Raw genomic sequence first — 23,358 nt, 5'->3', positions numbered from 1 at the left:
TAACATTAGCATATATAGTTATTATATAAGGCAGACATTTGTTTAATAGCTTTTAAAAGAGAGCAATGAAGCAAACATAAATTAATTAGTACCCAATTAGATAGATTCCAAATAAATAATTTTTTCAACTAACTCAAAATTAATTGAAAAAAAAAAAACTATACATGTCAATGGATTCTGGCCAACATGGTGAAACCCTGTCTCTACTAAAAATACAGAAATTAGCTGGGCATGGTGGTGCATGACTGTAGTCCCAGCTACTCAGGAGACTGAGGCAGAAGAATTACTCGAACCCATGAGTTGGAGGTTGCAGTGAGCCGAGATCATGCTACTGCACTCCAGCCTGGTGACACAGCCAGAGTCCACCTCAAAAAAAGAAAAAAGTTTACATGCATATACTGTAAGCTTGTATTTATAATTTTTCAAAAATAATACATTATTGTAGATTATGCAAAAATTAGTATGTATTCACAAGTATCCTATAATTTGCATATCAATTTCTCTGGCAAAGAACAGAAATAATTATTATTTAGAACTAAGGGCTTGAAACCATATATACTCTTTTGTCCTCAAACAAATATTAATTTTATTATCCAGATAGTTGTCAAAATGTAGTAACTCACAAGCATTCTTTCTTTTTGAATAGCTGCCCCTTATGGAGATATATTAGGCCCTGTTGGCACAGACCTAAGAACTCCCTTTTCCTTCTCTTGTCTTTGGAACATTTCCTCCCTTCTCTCCCCACTATGGGCAGGCTCCAACCTATCACACCAAATAGAAGAATGTATTACTCCTCCTTAAAGTATTGTTTATAAAAGGTTGACATTTAAATGGTGTTCTGTTTAATAAAATATTAGGATATTTAAACTAACCAGTACTTCTAGCTTGTATTGTACTATATCTCTCAAGGAATTTCTGATTTTACAGAACGACAAATTGGGTTTTGAGTGAAGAACAATGCCAGTGTGGGTAGAGGGACTCAAAGCTTCCACACATAGGCAAGGCAAGGCTTTGGAAACTTTAAGATGCCTTGCCTGGAAAAACAGGTAGCTACACTAGGTTGTCTCTTAGTCTCCTTTCAGATAAAAGTGTCCACATTATATAACAGTATATAACAATACATAAATTGTGGTAAGTTGATCAGGTGATAAATAATTTGCAGTGATTTTTGGAAGTAATGTCTCTTTCCCATCTGTCTACAAATGACCTGTGAATGTTGTGAGAGGGTGCAGGAAAAATGCATGGTAGAAACATTCACAGCTTACTTCAGCCTCTGATGACCATGGAGTGAGCGGTTTAGAAGCAATCCCATCCCAATTCAGTGTGAATGTCTCCAAGTTGGGTTTTCCTTTGGTTTGTTCTGTAATATCCAGTGTAACATTATTCCCTTCAAAGACTTCATAACCAAGCAGATCAAAGTCTCCTGAAATTAAGTACCAAACAGAATTTGTAACAGTTAACTAATAAAATGCATATATAACACTATACATAATTACATATATTAAATAGACACTCCAATTTAGCCAAATTGGTTTAATTTGGTGTTCCATTACCACAAAAGAAGGAAGAATGGGGAAGATGTAGATCCTTAAATCTGAGATTTATCCATAGCAGAAATAGCAAAACAAAGTGCTACATACTTAAAGTGCTGTTTCTATGGCTTAAAAGGAAGTATTATAAGATAAACAGACGTATGTATTAGGACTATGAGATAAAGATCAATGAGCGGTACAATATTCCAAAATGTTTTTTTAATTTGTTCTAGTACCATTATTTTAGTAAAAATGCTCAGCTGGAATATCCCTATTTTCTGTAGACATGAAAAGGGCACAAAGCTGAATTCCAGGAAACGAGTCTCTGACCTGTGAGGTTTGTTCACACCATGCCACTTTTAGAGGAATAAGGCCTGTCTTTGAATGTCTCTCCTCTTTGAAAGGATGCTCTACCAGTGGAATCTCACTGATCTTTATGACTCTTTGTGGGGTAAAGTCTTAAAATCTGCCCAGTTATGATTTGGTACCCTATTTCTTAAGGTCTCTGCTGAAGCCTTAAAAATTCTCTCTGATGTATAAAAATATATCAAAAAGGATATTCTATGTTTATTATATAGTATTTTGACAATCTAATTTTTGGATACTTTTTCAAAAAGTGTCCAAAGAATCTGATTTCAAAACATAAAGTTATTTATTCTCTATTAACAATCCAATAAACAATTTCATAAAATGAAACATAAACATTGAAGTAACATTTTTCTTACATAAATTGCAAAATGATTGCCCAAAGAAAAGTAAACACACACATATACATACACACACATTCAGACACCTACTTTCTGAGCTAAATATACCAAATAGCCAAATTAGTTGTTAAGCCTGACTTGAAGGCAGAATGTCTATGTCAATATTTCCAAAAGTGTTTTCTGTAAAACATTAATAGGAGGTTAATAGCTATTACTTGAAAAAAATATGGAGAGATAAAATAAGTTTGTATTAAACACAGGTGAATTGATTTTTTTCCTTTTTTAAAAAAATATTGCAGGACTCATCAGGAGTTTTAATACTGCAATGAGCCCTACCAATCTTTAAGGAAGAGCTGTGATATGCAGTGTCTCACATGTGAATTTGACCACAAAATCCTTTCATTAGGCAGGATTTGACCAGATGAGTGTTTTCTGGACAATACTGATTTGCCTAAATTTTATTTCCAGAATGAATATTTTTCACTAGTTTTTACTAAATTATAAAGTAAGCTATTACATGGAAAGCACATTTGTAGTACATATAGTGCATTTCTCACGCACTGGAGTTTTACATTCCTTGAAATACAAGTAAAATTTAAATTACCATAGAAAAGAAACAACGATTTAATTTCTGCTTCTCCTGACATTAAGCAAGTCTTTTTCTCTGTCATCTATGGTACTTTTAGAGTGGCACAGGATACACATTTGTCTTCCACAGAAGTTCAAAATTAAATACATATTTACCTCTAGTTGATATGAATGTTATCGTGTAGATATAGCTCTGGGTATTCTGTGTTCTTATCACTTGAACTGTGTCCGGTTTTATAGACCAGAGATCATTCAAGGATGATTGCAGTATGAATTCAGATGCATCAGCAGGTAAGAAGACTTTTGGTTGGATTAAAACAAATAGAAAAGTTGAAATCTTTCTGAGCTACCACAGCCAACACTGATGTCTTGTATTTAAAATTTTAAACCACCTATACTCTGTACCATGTAAGTTATCACCTAGAGAAATTGTATTTTGAAATTAATTCAAATTCAATATTATTGACTAATTAATTTGTGATCTCTTTGAGGACAGGGCTCATATTTTGTTTTAATATTGCCACAGTAACAATCATTGGATTTGGCAAAGAATAAGCAATCATCAATATTTTCTGATTAAAACAATTAACAGTAGTAGCAAAAGTTATTTTTTAGGATTACAAAATATAGAAATGCATTGTTGTTTATTAGCTGATAAATTAGTGTTCCATAGGCCTATCACTTAATTTCAAAAATTGAAAGACATGTTTACTTCTGTGCAATGATGAATTTAATTCCTTTTTTAATTTTAATTTTTTTTTTAAGTTCTGGAGTACATGTCCAGGATATGCAGGTTTATTACCTAGGTAAATGTATGTCATGGTGGTTTGCTGAATCTACCAACCCATCATCACCTAGGTATTAAGCCTAGCATGCATTAGCTATTTTTCCTAACCTAATGCTCTCCTGCTGCCAAACCCACTACCCAACAGGCCCCAGTGTGTGTTGTTCCCCTCACTATGTCCACATGTTTTCATTGTTCAGCTTCCATGTATAAGTGAAAACATGTGGTATTTGGTTTTCTGTTTCTGTGTTAGTTTGCTAAAGAAATGGCTTCAAGCTTCATCCATGTCCCTGAAAAGACATGATCTCATTCCTTTGTATGGCTGCATAGTATTCCATGGTGTACCACATTTTCTTTATCCATCAATCTATCCCATCAGTCTATTATTGATGGGCATTTGGGTTGACTATCCATAATTCCTGTTTTCTTTACTTACACCTGTGAGTCACAGATATATAAATTCTATACGTATTTAGATATATATTTATCATTATTCTTAGAAAATGATGGTATATGCCAGAAAGTTGTTTGTATGGATGTCATTTCCTATCCCAGTTTGAAGGCTTTTGTTCATAATATATTTTTCTGCTTCTTTGTCTAGCATATCATCAAAACTATATTATCCAGACAGTAGAATTCGACTAGAGCAAATACTTTATGGCTCCATCTGCAGATGAACAGAAACAGTATCTCCCTTATTATTTATAACTTACCAGTTTTTTCCATATTATAGATTAATCTATATTGGTAAAGTGAACATGAATTAGCTTCCACACATGGGCTGGTTATCTTGATCTTCTGAACTTCATTAATTGCATTAGTTGTTTCCCAGTTTTCCAATGTTATAACCTATTTTTTGATTGAAAAAAACATTTTTAATACATGAAAAACTATATTTTGAAAGAATCACAATTCAGCTATTCATGTCACTTTATTGCTTTATTTTACCACAAATGACAAGTAACAGCCTATTTGGTTTATAATACAGACACTCAAAGTCATAATTCAATAATTGTCCATACCTGCTTTCACCTAAAATAGTGTCTTACCTAGTAACATTACAATCAAATTGAGATCCTGCCTTTGAACATTTGCTTTCTGTAACATGGAACTATAATTATAGCACACCTGTACTTCCTGGATGATTGTCGACTGGGATTTGATAACTTGTTCTTCATTTACTGCATCTCCTGTTTGTTGTTCAGTATAAACATTTTGATACTGGTACAGTCCGACATCAACAAATGCACTTAATCTATACTCCTGCAGCAAGATTTCAATATAATATCTGGAAAATAGAGTAACTAATGAACATAACTTTTTTTCCCACAACACTTGTCATGAAATTATTTTAATGAATAAAATATCAACATTATCTTAAAAGCCTGCCTGTTAAATGACTTACATTGTAGTAACTCAGATTTTTAAATATTCAAATGTTAAAATTTTCACAGCAGTTTGCTAAAATAAAATGAATTATGTAAGATATCTGCATTAGTAGAAGTTGTTCTCATTCATGACCAATTCATTCATCTTAGTCAATAAATATTTATTGAGGAAGATACTATTTCCTATACTCAAGATCCTGAAAAATAACACTGTCCGTAGCATACAACACAGACAACCTGCAGAGGTTTAAATACTTTAATGTGTTCAAGAAAATGGCAGTCTTAGACATAGCATATATTTTATATCTGAGTGGTTATATTTGTCAGAAATAAAACTTCCTACTTTCATATTCCTTAAATTTGGCTCCATTTATAACTTGGGGAATAAAACTTGCCTCAGGAAACTTTCACTGGTCAGATTTACTATGGTACTCCTGCTAGCTGGATGGGATTCACATTTTATATTTCGAATTCCTGATTCTTGTGGTCCCCTGCCCCTCATACTGCTGTGTACCCAGGATAATGCCTTCACTAACCAGCCGTTACAGGAGACTACAAAACTACTGCTTCTCCTCTAAATCTCTAGCAATGTCACCATTGCTCACAACTTTGGAGAGGACAGCTGGAAACTTCCCTAAATTGTCTCACATCACTGAACATATATTCTTATATAAGGAGAATAAGTATCCACAGTTCATGAAAGAGTCTGAATGAGGGAAATGTGTGATCTTTCAATGTGTAGAATGATGGGGTTCTGGATCATCACCCGATGCAACTGATCTTTGGGGATCATATCAGGCTCTTGGCTTCCCTAAGAATCTCTTCAATAGCTCTGCTGACTTGAAATGACCAACACTAATTAAGGAGCAGAATTCAAAGAACCATTAAAATTTTGCATCCTTACTTGTGGCTTAAAAATATTAATTAGGTTATTTCTCTGTGCTAGACAATAAACCAAGTACTTTGCAGATATTATTATATTTAATCTTTACAAAAGTCTCATAAAATAGATATTTTTATTCCTTTCTCCATATGAAAAAAAAAAAGCTAAGGGAATTTTAAGGATTTAAAGTTTTTTTTTTTAAATGAGTAACTGAGGGAGAATTCCAAACAGAATAAGGTAACCAAAAAGATATTCACTAGATGGAACTATATTTTTAATATTTGAGTAGAATGACTTAGCAATATGAGCTACCTTTGGAAAGGCTTGGAGAACCACTGAACAATAAACTGGCTAGAGTGGCCTCAATTTCAGAATTCACAGCCATCATTGTAAGCACAGTATATAAATTCCAAGCTGGCTTTGCAGGAGTACAGATACCAGGCAGCAGATGTATTAGGAGTTGTTTCATTCAGGCTCTGTGCTTCTACCAGGCTGGTAGACTGAACTCACTTTCAATGTACCAACACTTAATTCCAGTAGGGATTAATCAGGCATTTCATTTATCCTGGCCTGGACCAGTAGTTATCATGGTTATAGAAGAAAATGTTTAATATATGAAGAAGTGAAAGTAGAATAAGGAGGAATAAAAGGAATAAAATGCTTTCTCCATGTCAGTATTACTAAGACCTCAGTGAGAACATTAAGTGTGATTGCTGCAAGGTTCAATTGATCCCAACACGCTCTGTCTGATTCTATAAGATCTTTGTGATGCTGCCTCTGAGCATAACCTCATCAATATCTGAAAGGGTGATGCGGTAAATTTAAAAAGAAAAATATATTCCTCCCATTAAGAAGGGAAGTCTATTTCTTCATCCTTTTTTTTTTAATTTATTGCATTTTAGGTTTTGGGGTACATGTGATGAACATGCAAGATTGTTGCATAGGTACGCACTTGGCAGTGTGGTTTGCTGCCTTCCGTCCCCTCACCTGTATCTGTCATTTCTCCCCATGCTATCTCTTCCCACCTCCCCACCCCCGCGCCCCTCCCCCATTTCCCCCCAACGGACCCCAGTGTGTAGTGCTCCCCTCCCTGTGTCCATGTGTTCTCATTGTTCAACACCCACCTATGAGTGAGAATATATGGTGTTTGATTTTCTGCTCTTGTGTCAGTTTGCTGAGAATGATGGTTTCCAGGTTCATCCATGTCCCTACAAAGGACGACCTAATCTACGTCTGATAGGTGTACCTGAATGTGATGAAGAGAATGAATCCAAGCTGGAAAATACTCTTCAGGATATTATCCAGGAAAACTTCCCCAACCTAGCAAGGCAGACCAATATTCAAATACAGGAAATACAGAGAACATCACAAAGATATTCCTCAAGAAGAGCAACCCCAAGGCACATAATCGTCAGATTCACCAGGGTTGAAATGAAAGAGAAAATGCTAAGGGCAGCCAGAGAGAAAGGTCGGGTTACCCACAAAGGGAAGCCCATTAGACTCACAGCAGATCTCTCAGCAGAAACCCTACAAGCCAGAAGAGATTGGGGGCCAATATTCAACATCCTTAAAGAAAAGAACTTTCAACCCAGAATCTCCTATCCAGCCAAACTAAGCTTCATAAGTGAAGGAAAAATAAAATCCTTTGTGAACAAGCAAGCACTCAGAGATTTCATCACCACCAAACGTGCTCTACAAGAACTCCTGAAAGAGGCTCTACACATATAAAGGAACAACCAGTACCAGCCACTCCAAAAACACACCAAATGGTAAAAAAGCATCAACACAATCAAGAATCTGCATCAACTAACCAACAAAACAGCCAGGTAGCATCAAAATGACAGTATCAAATTCACACATAACAATACTATCCCTAAATGTCAATGGACTAAATGCCCCAATCAAAAGACATAGACTGGCAAATTGGATAAAAAGCCAAAACCCATCAGTGTGCTGTATCCAGGAAACCCATCTTACATGCAAGGATACACAAAGGCTCAAAATAAAGGGATGGAGGAAGATCTACCAAGCAAATGGAGAGCAAAAAAAGGCAGGAGTTGCAATTCTCATCTCTGATAAAATAGACTTTAAAGCAACAAAGATCAAAAGAGACAAAGAAGGACATTACATAATGGTAAAAGGATCACTGCAACAAGAAGAGCTAACGATCCTAAATATATACGCACCCAATACAGGAGCACCCAGATACATAAGGCAAGTTCTCAATAACTTACAAAGAGACTTAGACTCCCAGACAATAATAGTGGGAGACCTTAACACCCCATTGTCAATATTAGACAGATCATCCAGAAAGAAAATCAACAAGGATATCCAGGACCTGAATACAGACCTGGAACAAGCAAACCTAATAGACATTTACAGAACTCTCCACCCCAAATCCACAGAATATACATTCTTCTCAGCACCACATCACACCTACTCTAAAATTGACCACATAATTGGCAATAAATCACTCCTCAGCAAATGCAAAAGAACAGAAATCATAACAAACAGTCTTCATCCTTAAGTCTAGGCTTGGCCACTTGCTTTGGGCAATGCAATATTAGCAAATGTGACAGAAGCAGAGTATTGCAGAGTGTGTGTGCATTAGGACTCCCCCCTTTACTGCTGAGAACACATCCACAATGTGACAAACCTGGACTAGCCTCCTGGATGGTGAGAGACCATGTGCAATGGGATGCCCCAGAGATCTAAGACTCAGCCATGCCTGCTGACACTCCAGACATGTGAGTGAGGCATTTTAGGCCACCAATCCCCAACTAAACTAGCCGGAACTGAAAGAACAGCTCAGCCAACTGTAAAATTGTGTGAAATAATACACACATGTTTTTTGAAGTTGATATAGTCTGAAGCGCTTTGTTATATAGTAAAATCTAACAAATGACAAATATGATCTCAGTACATCTTTTGATGTTCTTTATATAACTCCATTTCTCCACATTCTCCATTTTGAATGTATCATGTCTTTTATCTTCCTGTTTTCTAGGAATTCTGAATGGTTTTTTGAATGAGATTATTTGATATTTGGATGATAATCCCACTCATTGGCTTCTTGGACTTGACCTTTCAACACTAAATGATATGCCCTTTCAGTTCTGGGAGTGTATTTTAATATTCTTAAATTTCTAGTACCTGGCTCAGGGCCTGGAATAAACTGGTGAATAACAAATACATATTAACAGTGGCAATGATCCATGTGGCTTAGTGATTTTTCCCTAGCAATACTCAAGAGCTCAGTTGCAGGAACAGAGAAATTACATGGGTACATTAACTGAAAGGTCCAAGTGAAGAACTAAGAACAGGATTAAATAAATTTCACAAAATTGTAATTTGGCAACAAGGTTAATTTAGACTTCTAATTTCCATGGTTAGCTGAATGCTAGTATTCTTGAAAATAAACAAATTTGAATAAAATTATAGAGAATGACCAATTATAAATTAAGCCAATAAGCTAATATCACTTCCACCAATAAAAATAAATTGAAAACACTTTAAAATATAAATATAAATACTTTAAAATACTTTAAATATTTTAAAATATAAAGTTTGTAAATACCACACAGTAATTTAATGACAAGAAATACCACAGGGTAATTTAATGACAAGAAAAAACCTTACTCTTTTCCTTTCTGCAGATGAATATCATCTGATCTTTGTGCTGGACTGGAAAAGTAACTGTTGGCATTGGCAGAATGATATGCAATCCTCACCTAATCCCAGAGAGACAGAGACAGAGAAAAAGGAGAATTTATTAATAGACCTTTCCAGCATTTATTTATCATTTATTATTTTAGTCTTAGAAATTTCACAAGTAGAAAAATGTAAACCTACTTCATATTTTTTCTTTTAAGATGTTATCTACTATGCTTTAAATTTTTTTTTTTAATTATCAAAGCTCACTTTGTTCCTTCCACCCTTCACTAACATCAACACTACTATACCAAGTATACTATAGAGATCACAGCTTTTCCGTAATTAAAACTACAGTGGAAACTAAAAAGATACATACTAGGAGAAAGGTAGTTACTGTCAAATAAAATATTATTTTGCTCTGTGGAGAACTTTGAGAGATTTAATCCAAATTAGATCATTAGAAGTAAGCCTGAAAGATGCCAAAGATTGCTAAATAGTTTGGTATACTAGAGTGAGAGGACTTTGGGCTTCCAATTAGGAATGATTGGCATATACATGCTGTGGAACACAAACTATGATAAAAATTAGAATTCATAAATTACCGGTAGCAATTTGAACTTGAGCAACCTGTTTGGGAGGCAATCTTGCCACGTAAGTCAAATCATAAAATGTTATTTTAATTTGATCTGTTAGTTTCATGTTGTGAAATTGTCCTAACAAAATAACCCCAAATACAGAAAAGTCTAATGAACGTAGATGTTCAATAGAGTATTATTTGTTTTCATAAAACATCAGAAGTAAATAAAAACTTATCAGTAGGGAGATGGTTATCTAAGCTTAGTAAACCCATGTAATAATACTGCTTAGTCATTAAAAAGTGATTATACAAATTATTTAATAACACTAGTATTTAATACTAATATGTGAAAAAATACATATGAAATTGAATGCATAATTCTATTTATGGAAAAATCAAAATAGAGAAATGACTTTTATCTCATATCCAAGAGATAAAGGTAGAATGATAAATGCAGAATGATGAAATATTTTCAGATTCAGGAAGTTTTCTCGTAGGCTATAAGTTTTCTATCAACTTATATCTTGCATCATATTTGGTATAACAGCCAAGAGCCAAAGAACATGAAATCATTTCTCATAAATGTTTAATCATTAGTTTTGATTTAAAGTAAGACAAATATAAACATTACCATAATGTTTTTATAGTATTAAATAGTATTCTGAGACTTTCCTACCTTATCTTCTGGAAGTCCAGTCTGGCTAAAATAAATAGCATAACGGTCATCACCTTTGATGTAGAATCTATAAACATCAGAATCTGGAGCCACCAAAAATCCGCTAAAGCGTGCGACAAATGTGTCTTGTTCCATGGGCCAAATATAGGAAGGTGAATCTACCCAACTGGCCTCCATGTACCCAGGTGTTTTTTCATTGTATTCAAGTATCTCTTCCAGATGTACTGGACGGCTATTATTCCATACCTCAAGCTTCAGGCCTCTCCCTCCTAAGTGTAATGAAATAAAAAAAGTCTTTCATCACATCACACAATGTCTCAATGGCTTTCTATTTAGATGTTGGTTATAGATTCTGCATTTCAATTCATATTTTTAACATGTGTCCAAATAAAACAATTACACATTCCCCTACATGCATCTGTACCCAGAGGGCAGTCTGCAATTTGTTCATTATTACTTCACTTATTTGAGCCTCAGTTTCCACATATGTAAAATGGGAGTAATAATAATATTTGCATGGTTGCCATAGGGATTATGTTTAATATATATCTAAAACACCTGGCATTTAAAAAGTGCTTTATGTAAGATAAAAATATATAGCAATTATTACTTATGAAATAACTGATGTTGCAAAAGATTCATGCCATTTGATTACAAAACCTTTGCCTTGACTATTCTAACAAAAGTTAATTAATGGTTTACAAAGCCACTAATCCAAGAAGAGAAATTGTTGGATTTCAGTTTTCTAGCAATATTTGTTTTACTTTAAAAAAAAAAAAAAGTTACTTCTGCTCTAGGATTTCTTCTCCTTCTTGAAGAGAATCAAAGACAGGATACTCTCAATAAACTGTACCTATACTTGCCAGAATAAACTCTGTGATTAAGTTTTTGCCTCATCAGAAAGGAGCTATCACTCTATTTTTTTTTTTCCTTCAACTGCAACAACAATTAGGCTTATTTCTTCCTTTAGCAACCTTAAACTTGTCTATATATGGAAAATAGTGGCTACTCTTTTTCAGCTGAATTTGGTTGAGGACAAGCTTGAGCACTTCAGACTTTTATAGCAGCAGTGTTTACTGATGTATACCATTTTCTTTAAAGTCCTCAATTATAAATCATCAAAATTATGTTCTTAAACCTGTTTTTTTTTCTAATATTCAAACCAAAGAAACTTAATTTATTGATAAGCAATTTGGCTTCAAGTGTGAAACAATGACACAATTATAAACAACTTTCACTGTGCGCACAAGATATGAGATACACACCACACTCAGACACATGAACAACATTTCAATGTATTATTGTAGATAGGAAAGCAATTTCACTGAGCCACAAATTGAAAGTCTGAAAAGAATTTAGAGTAACATTTCTCTCATCTCCTGTTTTCACTCCCACATTATTCTGGACAAGTAAATATTTAACTTCCCCTATTTATATTTTTTAATCAGAAAAAGGCATTTAAAAAATTTCTACATAGGCTGTACCAAGTTTTAGTTGCCATAATTTAATTTGAAATAAAAGCTTAATTAAACTCTCTCAACAGAGATGTGCTGATTTCAGTACGGTGTCTGGATAGTTTAGGCTGGGTTTTTCTCCATTGGTGCAGCTTTGTTGCAGCTAATTTAACAGAAATATTTTCTAATCCAGAAAATGTAAATTTTAAAACTTGGAGCGGCCGGGCGCGGTGGCTCAAGCCTGTAATCCCAGCACTCTGGGAGGCCGAGGCGGGTGGATCACGAGGTCAAGAGATCGAGACCATCCTGGTCAACATGGTGAAACCCCGTCTCTACTAAAAATACAAAAAATTAGCTGGGCGTGGTGGCGCGTGCCTGTAATCCCAGCTACTCAGGAGGCTGAGGCAGGAGAATTGCCTGAACCCAGGAGGCGGAGGTTGCGGTGAGCCGAGATCGCGCCATTGCACTCCAGCCTGGGTAACAAGAGCGAAACTCCGTCTCAAAAAAAAAAAAAAAAAAAAAAAAAAAAAAAAAAAAAAAAAACTTGGAGGAAATTTCTTATGATTCTTACTACAAATTCTAAATTCTAAAAAGTTCAAATAATATTTTTACTAATATATTCTTTTTATGTAAGTATAGAAATGGCCATTTTCCCTATGGTAACTTACCTGGATATACAGTTTTGAGAATATGAGGTTTGGGGGGTGTCTTGCAAGATATACTATTTTCTGTGACATTCAAAGTGTCACAAGTTTCACCTATAGAGAAGCAAGGTACAAAACCATTACTACTGAAACTTCAGAATGCAAATCACATCGGTGTATCTTTAAGCACTTTTGCAATTAAAACAAAGTTGCATAAACAAGAGGCAAAATTGCGGCTCTTTATTTCTTTTACATATTCTCTATTAAAGCTTTTCACCCAGTAATTGTTATGCTTCCACAAAGCAACATTTTTTTTTCTGGTAGAACATCACAAGACTGAGAGAAAATTTCATAATTTCTGAGACTAAAAAATTTGATAAAACTATGTCTTTGTACAAGATGTCTCCTCTGAGTCCAAAGTAAAAACTTTTATTTTGTTCTTTGGAGAAAAGTTACAGAACAAATCCATGTCGTTCAGAATTTGCAAAGGTAGATGATCCCAGACCTCTTGGGTAGGAAAAATGCTGACTTCGTTCAAGTGCTTAAAAAAAAAAAAAAAAGAAGAGGAATAATAATTGTTAAATGGCATTTTCACAGACAGACTGAAACCAAAACAGCAGGGAGAAAAAGCCTGAAAGAGAGCTATTATAACGTTTACATAAGCACAATTAGACTTGGGAGAAGAGTCTATGTTTTGAACCTCCATGTTTCTCACGATGCCTCACATATGGTCAGCCCTCAGTAAGTATTCACTGAAATGGCAATTGCAGCTCATGAAATGTGTGGACAAGGGATATGGAGAGAGAGATTTTTGCCAAATTGGAACATTTAAATTTGGCACTACTTTTCACTATTTTGTGTGTTGAGAAAGGGTTTCGCTCTGTCACCTAGGCTGGAGTGCAGTGGCAAGATCATAGCTCACTGTAGCCTCCACCTCCTGAGCTCAAGTGATCCTCCCATCTCAGCCTCTCAAGTAGCTGGAACTACAGGTATGTGCCACGATGCCCAGCTAATTAATTTTCTCCTCTCCCTCCTTGTCTTATCTTTTCTCTTTTCTTTTCTTTTTTTCTCTTCTCTCTATTCTCTTCTCTTTTTTTTTTCTTGTCTTTTCTTTTCAGTACAGACAGGTGTCCTTGCATTGCCCAGGCTGGTATCGAACTCCTGGACTCAAGTAATCTTCCTGCCTCAGCCTCCCAAACTGCTGGGATTACAGGCATGAGCCACAGCACCCAGACCCTTTCACTATTTTGAATATTTTATGGATGCAAGAAATTTGAACCAGAAAACAGTAAATTGGGACAATATATTAAACCAACCACCCATTTTATTGGAAGCAAAGGAAAGACACATAAACATCATGTTTTTAAGACATTATTTAGAATTCAAAATCTTAAATCTGGTTGCCATAGTAATGGTAGTAAAAGATTATAGAAAACTATTATATTCTCTTTTCATATAAATTATATTATAGTTACATGCAAAATAAACATAAGATCAGATTATAAAACATATTACATAACTTTAAAATGCATTATGGTCCTGGTTTTCATGTTTAAAACACAAAATCTAGTCAGATTAATACATTATATGAATTTCAAATATTTATGGCCCAGGTTTTAATATGTATGCTGATGACCAGCAAGGATTCATGCACACAGGAAAAACTATATAAATATTAGATGAGGTTGCTTAATATCCATTTCTCTTTTTTTCTGAAATCACATTTTGGCTGGCTTATGGGCAGATTTTTAAAAGGTAGAAAATACTTGAGCAAGAGGACTATATCAGAAATGCACATGCTTGTTGCATGGCAGGCATCCTGTCTCCTGCCTATCAATAGAAGTGATGTCATTATGCCTGAATGGGAACAGTCCCACTATCACATTTACTCCTTTTGAGCTGCATAGCTTTCTATTTATGAATAGATCTGGACAGAACACATAAAAGTAAAGCATAACCAGAGATCCAAGCCCTACATGCATTTGTAAACAGATAACTCATTGAAATTACTGTTCTTTCCAAGGTCAATATCATCAGTGATTACTGATGTCCAGATGAGGCACAGTATATGAGAAGAGTATGAGGAGAATAACCCAAAATATTACTTTAAATTTCCTCACAATTAGCTAACTCACTGAGAAATAACAACCATTCAAAAAAGGCATTTAAGAGCTTCTAAATTAAGGGTAGGTGTGTCCAACTGTGGTGAGGAATTTGTGGATGGCAGCTATAATGCTGCTACACAAATCCTATTGGCACCAACCACAGAGCTCAGGTCTTATTCACATAAGGCTGCAGGGAGTGACCCTCACTGGAAAATTGCAGTGGAAACAGTATCCAGCCCCAGAACCAAATGCCTGTGTGAAAATATTCACCTTTGAATTGAAAGCACAAATTGAGAAAAGACCATTGCTATTCTCACAGATTATTAAAGAACAGACAGAATTTATGGCAATAAAGTAATATATAAAAAATATGAGAAATACCTCCAACTAGAACTCTGACTGGGAAATCTGTCTGATCGAAGAACCGCCCACTTATTGTTAGCATGGTGCCACCTTGAATGCTTCCTCGTGAAGGGAAAATTGCAGTGACCTCTGAGAGTAAAGCACATTAAATAAAATATCATAAATATTACACATAAACCCAAATGCCTGATTTTTAAAAATTCCAAATTACCCAGCCATAGTGCCTAACATAGGTAATGAATAATCAACTGCATGAATTAGGTGCTTCATTACTTACTCTGATGCAATCTTGTGAAAGGACAATAAACTGAGACTTACATTCCATGAAGACCCAGCTTTAGTGGTGACTGGTATTAAAGTAACATTGGTAATGCGAGCATTGAAGGAGTAAGGAAATCCTGAGCTGAGCAGGAAGGCAGGTAGAACCACCTCTTCTTTCATATGCTCTTGAAGAATGAATCTTTACCAACCTCTTATAATCTTCTCTTATATTAATACATTTAACTATGAACTTCTTGTGGCTTTGTAGACACAAGTTGTAAGTATATCGTAAAATAGCCCAATACATGACATACAGCAGATTTTTACTAAAATTTACCCTTATTAACTGTGTCAAATATCTATGTATTCTACCATATGAATTTCACACTAAATAAACTTCTAGGAAAAGCCAAGATATATCACTTTCTTTTTTTTTAAGACTGAGTTTTGCTCTTGTTGCCCAGGCTGGAGTGCAATGGCGCCATCTTGGCTCACTGCAACCTCTGCTTCCCAGGTTCAAGTGATTCTCCTGACTCAGCCTCCTGAGTAACATGCACCACCATGCCTGGCTAATTATTATGTTTTTAGTAAAGATGGGGTTTCTCCATGTTGGTCAGGCTGGTCTCGAACTCCTGACCTCAGGTGATCTGCCCGCTTCGGCCTCCCAAACTGCTGGGATTAGAGGCATGAGCAACTGCACCCAGCCAATATATCATATTTGATTGATTCCAGGACACATATTTTTTTAACATCTTTGAAATCTGAATGTATATTTCCATTACTCCTGACCTGGAATGAAGTACAATTCTTTCAGGATGATTTGTGTTCAGACACTTTCCAAGGGATACTATCAACTTGAGACCCCTTTAAATTAGGTTATAATCTTCTTGATAATTATTTCAGACTACACTGAGAGCATAAATCTGAGAGATTTATGACCTCCAAGTTACCAGTTAGACTTTAAATTTTTTGATTTTACAATGGTGCAAAAGTGATAATAAATTTGGTAGAAACCATATAGTACTTAGAATTTTGAATTTTGATCTTTTCCCAGGCTAGTGATACGCAGTAAATACTCTCTCTCGATGGTGGGCAGCAAAGCCAGCTGCAGCTCCCAGTCAGTCACGCAATGATAAGAATAAACAGCCTGTATTCTAAAGAGTACCGTGTTGTCAGACAATTTAGCCAAATTGTAGACTAATGTGGGTGTTCTGAGCACGTTTAAAGGAAGCTAAGCTAAGCTAATACACATTCAGTATATTAAATGCATTTTCAATTTAACAATACTTTCAACTTATGATGTCATTACCCCATCATAAATTGAGCGGTATCTACACTGCTTTTTGGTTGAGATTGTCAGTGGAGACTTTTTTCACTCTCTCTACCAATCTTATTTTTCAATCTGCCTCATACTAAGAATGTTGTCTGCTGTGGGGAAGGTCCTGCTTAATTTTGGGCTTCCTGTTAGACTCCCTACCTTCGACAGTTTTCCTCTCCTGGCAGTACATAATATCATATAATACACCTTACGCTCATTATCCTTGGTTTGATTGAATCAGTTATACACTGCCTTCCCCCCACACCGTAGAGTGAAAGAAAAGTCACATACCTGCATATGTTTGAAACATTGAAATTTTACTGAGAGAAGAAACAAAATACGCCATTTTCTGTGGAAGACTCCTGTTTAAAAAAAAGGTTAAATTTTCTGCTTTAAAATGATCTCTAGGAACTTTTTTTTAACTTCAGTGACAGAAATTATGTCATAATTGGCAAAAGAGCAGGATGGAACTTTTGGGACAAGATAATAACATTCTTTATCTTGGTTTAGTTGTTGGTAACATATATATACACATTTGTTACTGAACTGTGAACCATATCTCAATAAAGTTGATTTTAAGAAATTATATTGACATACAAAGGTATGCAGGAGAATTACCCTTCATAAAGGCTGGGATCTTCTGCTGACCATCCCACTCTGTTTTCTCTTAGAACCTCTTTTTCATTCTAAGAGGAAGGAGCATGCTTAAACCTTTTGATTTATTAAGCCATATGATCTTTACATCAACCACGAGGTAGGTGAATTTCAGAGAATTAACTTAAGACCACACAGTGTATAAGTGGCTACACAGAATTGGACATAGGCAGTTTGGGTTCAGAGCTGTGGCTCCTCACCTGTGTATTACACAGTACTCCTCCCCTGCCCACTAATCTTTGTGAGAGTGCAAGTGGATGACAGCAAATTGGCAACAATTGACCAGGTTAAAACTGTCCTTAATAAACACAGAGCCCATTATTCATAGATACACACACTTGTACTTCTATAAACCTAAAGAATTAAGGAAGAAAATAATTCTGAATTAATTGCTGTTACCTTAATTACCTCAGAGACATTCTCTAGTAGAAAAGTTGAGAAATTCAAATATTAAAACTCAAATCACATTCATCATAATTGTAATATACTTCATGAGAATCTAAAAGGATCATGCAAATCTTGTCACTGAAACCAACAATTAACACTCCTGTAAATCTAACCCAGGTATTACCATGTGCATTTGCAAGACTAAAGAGTCTTTGGAAATATTTTATGCTAGATTAGTTACTTAAGAAGTTCATACTAGATTTCACGTTTTTATGTTAGAAGTCTCTTGACTGATTTCCCAAAGATCTGAAACCATGCTAGCTCCAACGATATTGTGTCTGGGCAGATCCTGCTTCTCAAAAATTAATTCTGCTTCTTAAGTTAATAGGGAAATTACCTTGTGAAATAAAATGTGAATGTAATTTATTCTGGATGACAGTGAGGTTATTTTCACTAATTCATTGATAATGACTAGGCATTTCTCAATTAGGGCAGCTTCGTCTGAACCTTATCAGTTTGGAACAGCTGTTGTTTGAACTTGGGGTAACAGAGGAGAGAAGGTTGGCTATTAAAAGAAATACAGAATAGAGGTCACAGAATGGCCTTTAATTGGTTCATTTGATATTCAGCAATGCTCATGAAATTTGTGAAATATCAATTTTATAAGTTAAAGGAATTATTTAACATTTTAAAAATACCATGTAATCTTGAAACTAGGCTTTTAAATCATAAATGTCGTATTTCTAACAGTTATCTTAAATTCATAAGAATATTTTATACAGAAGCACAAATTTTCTCAATTCTAAGACATTGGTACAAAGGGATAGCCACTGGCTTTAAAAAAAAAACTGGGCAGAGAGTTGAATTATAAATCAAGTTCATAAAATCAACAATTTAATGCAGTATTTTTGCTTCTATTACATGTGAATTTGCTGGCATTTCCAAATTGAAAGGTTCTGTGCATGTTAATGCAGCATATTGATTTATGGGTACTTATCAATCACATTCAACCTTGATCATTCAAATCTTCTATTTTTGGATAATTATTTCTCTGAGAGACAAATGATGGATTTGGCAATTAATACCTTTCATACAGACTCAGATCTAAGAATTCATTTTTCTCTCACCTTGGGAAGGTTGCTACTAAAAGCATTTTAAAAACCATATACAGTTCAAAAAATCATTTAAAACTCAGTAATTGTTGCCCTAACATGGTTTTCTAATACGCTCAATACAATCCTGTTGCCCCGTCTTATCAAGTCATATGTAAAAGTAGGACATCCCTGCAGAGAATAACTGTTAAGTTATGGGACCCTAAGTCATGTGCCCCATGTAAATTGCGAAGGTGTATTTAGCATCATTTATATATCTTCCACTCTGATTTGTTCTTAGTTTTGGTCTAGCCTATATTGATCTATAAAAAAGTGTCCAGCCAGGCATCATTTTGCTATAATGACACCTATTGCCTCTAGGTATCTAGAAGTAGATGGTCTCTAAATACAATGATAGAGTACCTGAGTTCACTAACCAATTGCAGTTCCATGAATGAAGGGACGAAATCTCATCCTTCACTTGTAGTGTGTGAGGGCTACCGGGAATAACATCTACTTTTATTGTAAAGTTGCCATTTTCTTTTTTCAGATTTCTGATCATTCAGAGACAAAAAAGAAATTAACAGACCTTTCCTATTATTGATCTACTATAGCTATATTAGGATTGAGTGATAAATAATGTAATTTATTTGGGTTTCTGTTAACTGACTTTCTCAATGAGAGACACTATGACATTTTGGGCAGAGCAATTGATTTGGGTTTGGCATACCATGATACTGCCCACTAAAGGCCATTAACATACCCACTTACTGTGATAGCCAGGGGATTTTCCCACACATTTGCAAATGCTCCCAAGAGTGGGGAAATACTACTATGGTATGGAATCCTGGATCAGGATGGTAAGTAGTGATGAAATGTGGTACTGGTTGGAGTGATGTGAACCACTCCATCAGTCATGGCAAAGTACTGGAATAAAATGTTCAGGTCCTAGAGCTAGAAGGCATAGGTTTGCACACTAATGCTGCTTCCTACTAGCTGAATATACCTAGGCAAATTATTCAATGTTCCTAAGTCTCATTTTCCCAGTGGGTAACATAGGGTAGATAATAACACTCAATTTATCTTTGGGAGCTTCTTTGGGAGGATTAAACTTGGTAATGTATGTAAAGTGCTTAACACCATGCCTGCTGCTAAATGTTCACTATTATTATCTATAATATGGGGTTTCAACATGCATTGAGATTTTCTATAAATGTAAAATGATCTTCCCTACTGAAATTAGAATGTAGAACATCAGGAAATGAGTTCTAGTTTTAATAAAAGTCATAAATATGAGTTATTAATATTGCTGGTGAGATACACAATTGAAAGATATAATTACCATCTTTCACAACTCTCTATGTCTTGACAACTTAAAAGAAAACCTTTATCAGGTAATATTAACCATGAGGTTGTATTTATTCTTCCATTAGTTTAAATCTAAATTTAATTACTTTAGTTACTTTAAAAGTACAATAAAATCAGAAAAGCTGCAAGACATAAAATAATGTTTTTCCATAACACAAGTAAAGATTTTTATGTTTTTTAGTTAATGCTAGATTTCCCTACAATAGAGGGTTTATGTGTGAAGCATAAATTAATAGTGAAAAGAAGTTACAGACTCTTTCTAACTGTTAATTTGGGGAAAGCAAGTAGTTAATTTTTTTAAACTCTGCATCTATGGTACAAAGTAAATATACATTTTATCTCATTTACCCAGTTGAATCAATTATAAAAATTATCATTTACAAAATGGCCTACCTTCCATAATCACTATCTAAGATGAAGCTCACATTGTGATGACCTGGAAATTAATTAAAATACACAATCAATTGAATTCTCAATCACAGAACAATAACTCTATATTTTAAAGCTGATTTAAAAGCAGACAAAAAGTATTAAATCAAAATTGTACTTTGAACTATCTTAAAGAAGTCCCTGCATAAAAATATACAAAATAAGATGTCTTGAAGTTATAACTAGAAACACCTAACAAAATATGATTGTGAATGAAGAATAATAAGGGAACAGATATGTAACCATATTTCCGCCAAATGTCTTTTATTCATTTAACAGTTATTTAATTGTTCAGATACTCTGCTAGAGGCTGAGAGAGCAGATACGGGATGAGCATACAGCTTGTCCTTTTTTTAACAGAACATATTGTCTAATGGAAGGAACAATTAGCCAAGAGCAGTGACACCGAGAACTAAAAATTGTAATAAGGCCATTTCAAAAAAAGTAAAATGAGCTTTGAGAATGTAAGACAGGTGATGACCTAGGCCTTTGTGAGAACATAACATTTTATCTGAAATTTTCAGTACAGGAAGTTTGCAAAAGGCTGAGACAGAAGGGAGGGAAGCCCATTCAAAAATCAAAAGGAGGCCAGGTGCACTGGCTCACACTGGTAATCCCAGCATTTTGGGAGGCTGAGGCAGGCAGATTACCTGAGGTCAGGAGTTCGAGACCAGCCTGGCCAACATGGAGAAACGCTGTTTGTACTAAAAATACAAAAATTAGCCAGTTGTGGTGGCACACCTGTAATTCCAGCTACTTGGGAGCCTGAGGCACAATAATCACTTGAAGCTGGGAGGCAGAGGTTGCAGTGAGCCAAGATTGCACTACTGCACTCCAGCCTGGGCAACAAAGCGAGAAACACACACACACACACACACACACACACACACACACACACACACACACCGTAGACACACACACACAATTAAAAGATCTATGTGTCTGGAGGACATAGATCAAGAAGAACAGAGCAAAGTTAAACCAACAGGCAAAACAGCCAAATTAGACTTGAATGCTACAGGGAGAAAGAAGAAAAAAGAGAAACCTGAAGAAGTTTACCTTATATGTAAACTGTAAGAAAATACTGATTCATACATGCTTGCATGAAAGTGAAAAGAACCCAAGGAAAAGAGAAAATGCTAAAAAGTAAATAAATAAACAAAGTGATCCAAAAAGGCAAAATAGGGAGGTCTAAGAGAATACAAAACAGGGAACTAGAATAAGGCATCTATGAGCATTATGAAGAAAGATGACCAACACTTGCCAATAAAAGTTCCAGTCGTCTTACAAATCATAGAACCCATATCTCCATTTGGATGATCCAGTTTTAGACCATATCTAATAAAAAAAGTTAATGTCAAAGTTTATATTGACACTATAATGTTAGACTATTGTGTTACTCTTAAAAACAACTTATTAAGAATATGAATCAGGAAAGAAATTGTTGCTATAATAAAAATTTTTGTAAAATAAAGCTATTTGCCAGACTTTATTGAAGATGTTTAAATAAAATTTTATACAACAAAATATTTTATAATTAATTTGGCTATGCCCTTTAATGTTCCTTTTAAAAAGCTTGAGATACTGCCAAATGAAATAATTGCCTGATAAAGAGAATACTGTCTATGGCCATACCACCCTGAAAACGCCCTATCTCATCTGATAAAGATATTACTAAAAATATCTTTTTTTCATAAAAATCTAAATAGTTCATATCATACTATCTTGGAGACTGAGTAGGATATAAGGTAGCACCTAACTATAAAAATGATTGCTAATTCGCTATGTAAAATATTATAATTTATACTGTATTATAAAGCATTTAGCTATGCAGCATTGGTAGCAATTACTATTTATTTATTTTCATTTTTTGTCTTTTCTTTTTTTTATTGCACTTTTAGGTTTTGAGGTACATTTGAAGAACATGCAAGATAGTTGCATAGGTACACACACGGCAGTGTGATTTGCTGCCTTAGTATGCTTATATCTGCTATTTGTTTTTATAAAGAAATAATTTTAATTACTTACAAATTATCAGATTGTGGTATGAGAAGCTCACAGGGCATTCCTCCAATGTAAACTCTGTATAAATATTTTTGTCAGAAAAGATCAAGTTATGTTTAACAAACTTTCAAAAATGCACTCCTCCCACCAACCTCACTGGCCCCTTTAAATTTTTTTTCTCAATAATTTATTATTATCATCCATTTACGCATGCAACTAAAACATCTACTGAACCTCTATTATGTGTCAGTCCCTGCTCTAGGTACTGGGACACATCAGTGAACAAAACCAAGATCCCTTTGTTGCCCTCATGGAACTGACATTTTAACTTGGAAAGATGAATAAAACGTGATAATCATAACATATTTGGTATGTTAGAAGGTGTTAAGTACTACAAGAAAAGACAACATAGAAACAGATAATAAACTCATCCATCTGAAATTCAATCAACTCAAATAAAACAGTTTTGTAGTAGGTTCTATAATAAGGGA

General features: G+C 34.7%; 1 protein-coding gene across 4 annotated transcripts in view; it reads right to left on the bottom strand.

Annotated features, from left to right (window-relative positions):
• Nucleotides 1-23,358, bottom strand: part of PKHD1L1 (PKHD1 like 1) — a 167,746-nt gene that overhangs the window by 124,410 nt on the left and 19,978 nt on the right. For all 4 annotated transcript variants that reach the window (XM_003938584.4, XM_074387055.1, XM_074387056.1 and 1 more), the window contains exons 7-18: nucleotides 22,892-22,945; nucleotides 22,128-22,201; nucleotides 20,828-20,870; nucleotides 17,226-17,296; nucleotides 15,374-15,484; nucleotides 12,912-13,001; nucleotides 10,790-11,058; nucleotides 9,522-9,613; nucleotides 4,740-4,899; nucleotides 4,325-4,460; nucleotides 2,984-3,127; nucleotides 1,266-1,423 (exon numbers count right to left, since the gene is read on the bottom strand). In XM_003938584.4, the coding sequence (XP_003938633.2) occupies nucleotides 1,266-1,423; nucleotides 2,984-3,127; nucleotides 4,325-4,460; nucleotides 4,740-4,899; nucleotides 9,522-9,613; nucleotides 10,790-11,058; nucleotides 12,912-13,001; nucleotides 15,374-15,484; nucleotides 17,226-17,296; nucleotides 20,828-20,870; nucleotides 22,128-22,201; nucleotides 22,892-22,945 (1,402 nt within the window). The remainder of the gene's footprint in view (nucleotides 1-1,265; nucleotides 1,424-2,983; nucleotides 3,128-4,324; nucleotides 4,461-4,739; nucleotides 4,900-9,521; nucleotides 9,614-10,789; nucleotides 11,059-12,911; nucleotides 13,002-15,373; nucleotides 15,485-17,225; nucleotides 17,297-20,827; nucleotides 20,871-22,127; nucleotides 22,202-22,891; nucleotides 22,946-23,358) is intronic.

The sequence above is a fragment of the Saimiri boliviensis genome, chromosome 15 (genome assembly GCF_048565385.1).
Source record: "Saimiri boliviensis isolate mSaiBol1 chromosome 15, mSaiBol1.pri, whole genome shotgun sequence".
NCBI classification, from domain to species: Eukaryota; Metazoa; Chordata; class Mammalia; order Primates; family Cebidae; genus Saimiri; species Saimiri boliviensis.
Note: the sequence above shows the minus strand (reverse complement) of the source record. Positions and strands in the feature narration are given on the sequence as shown.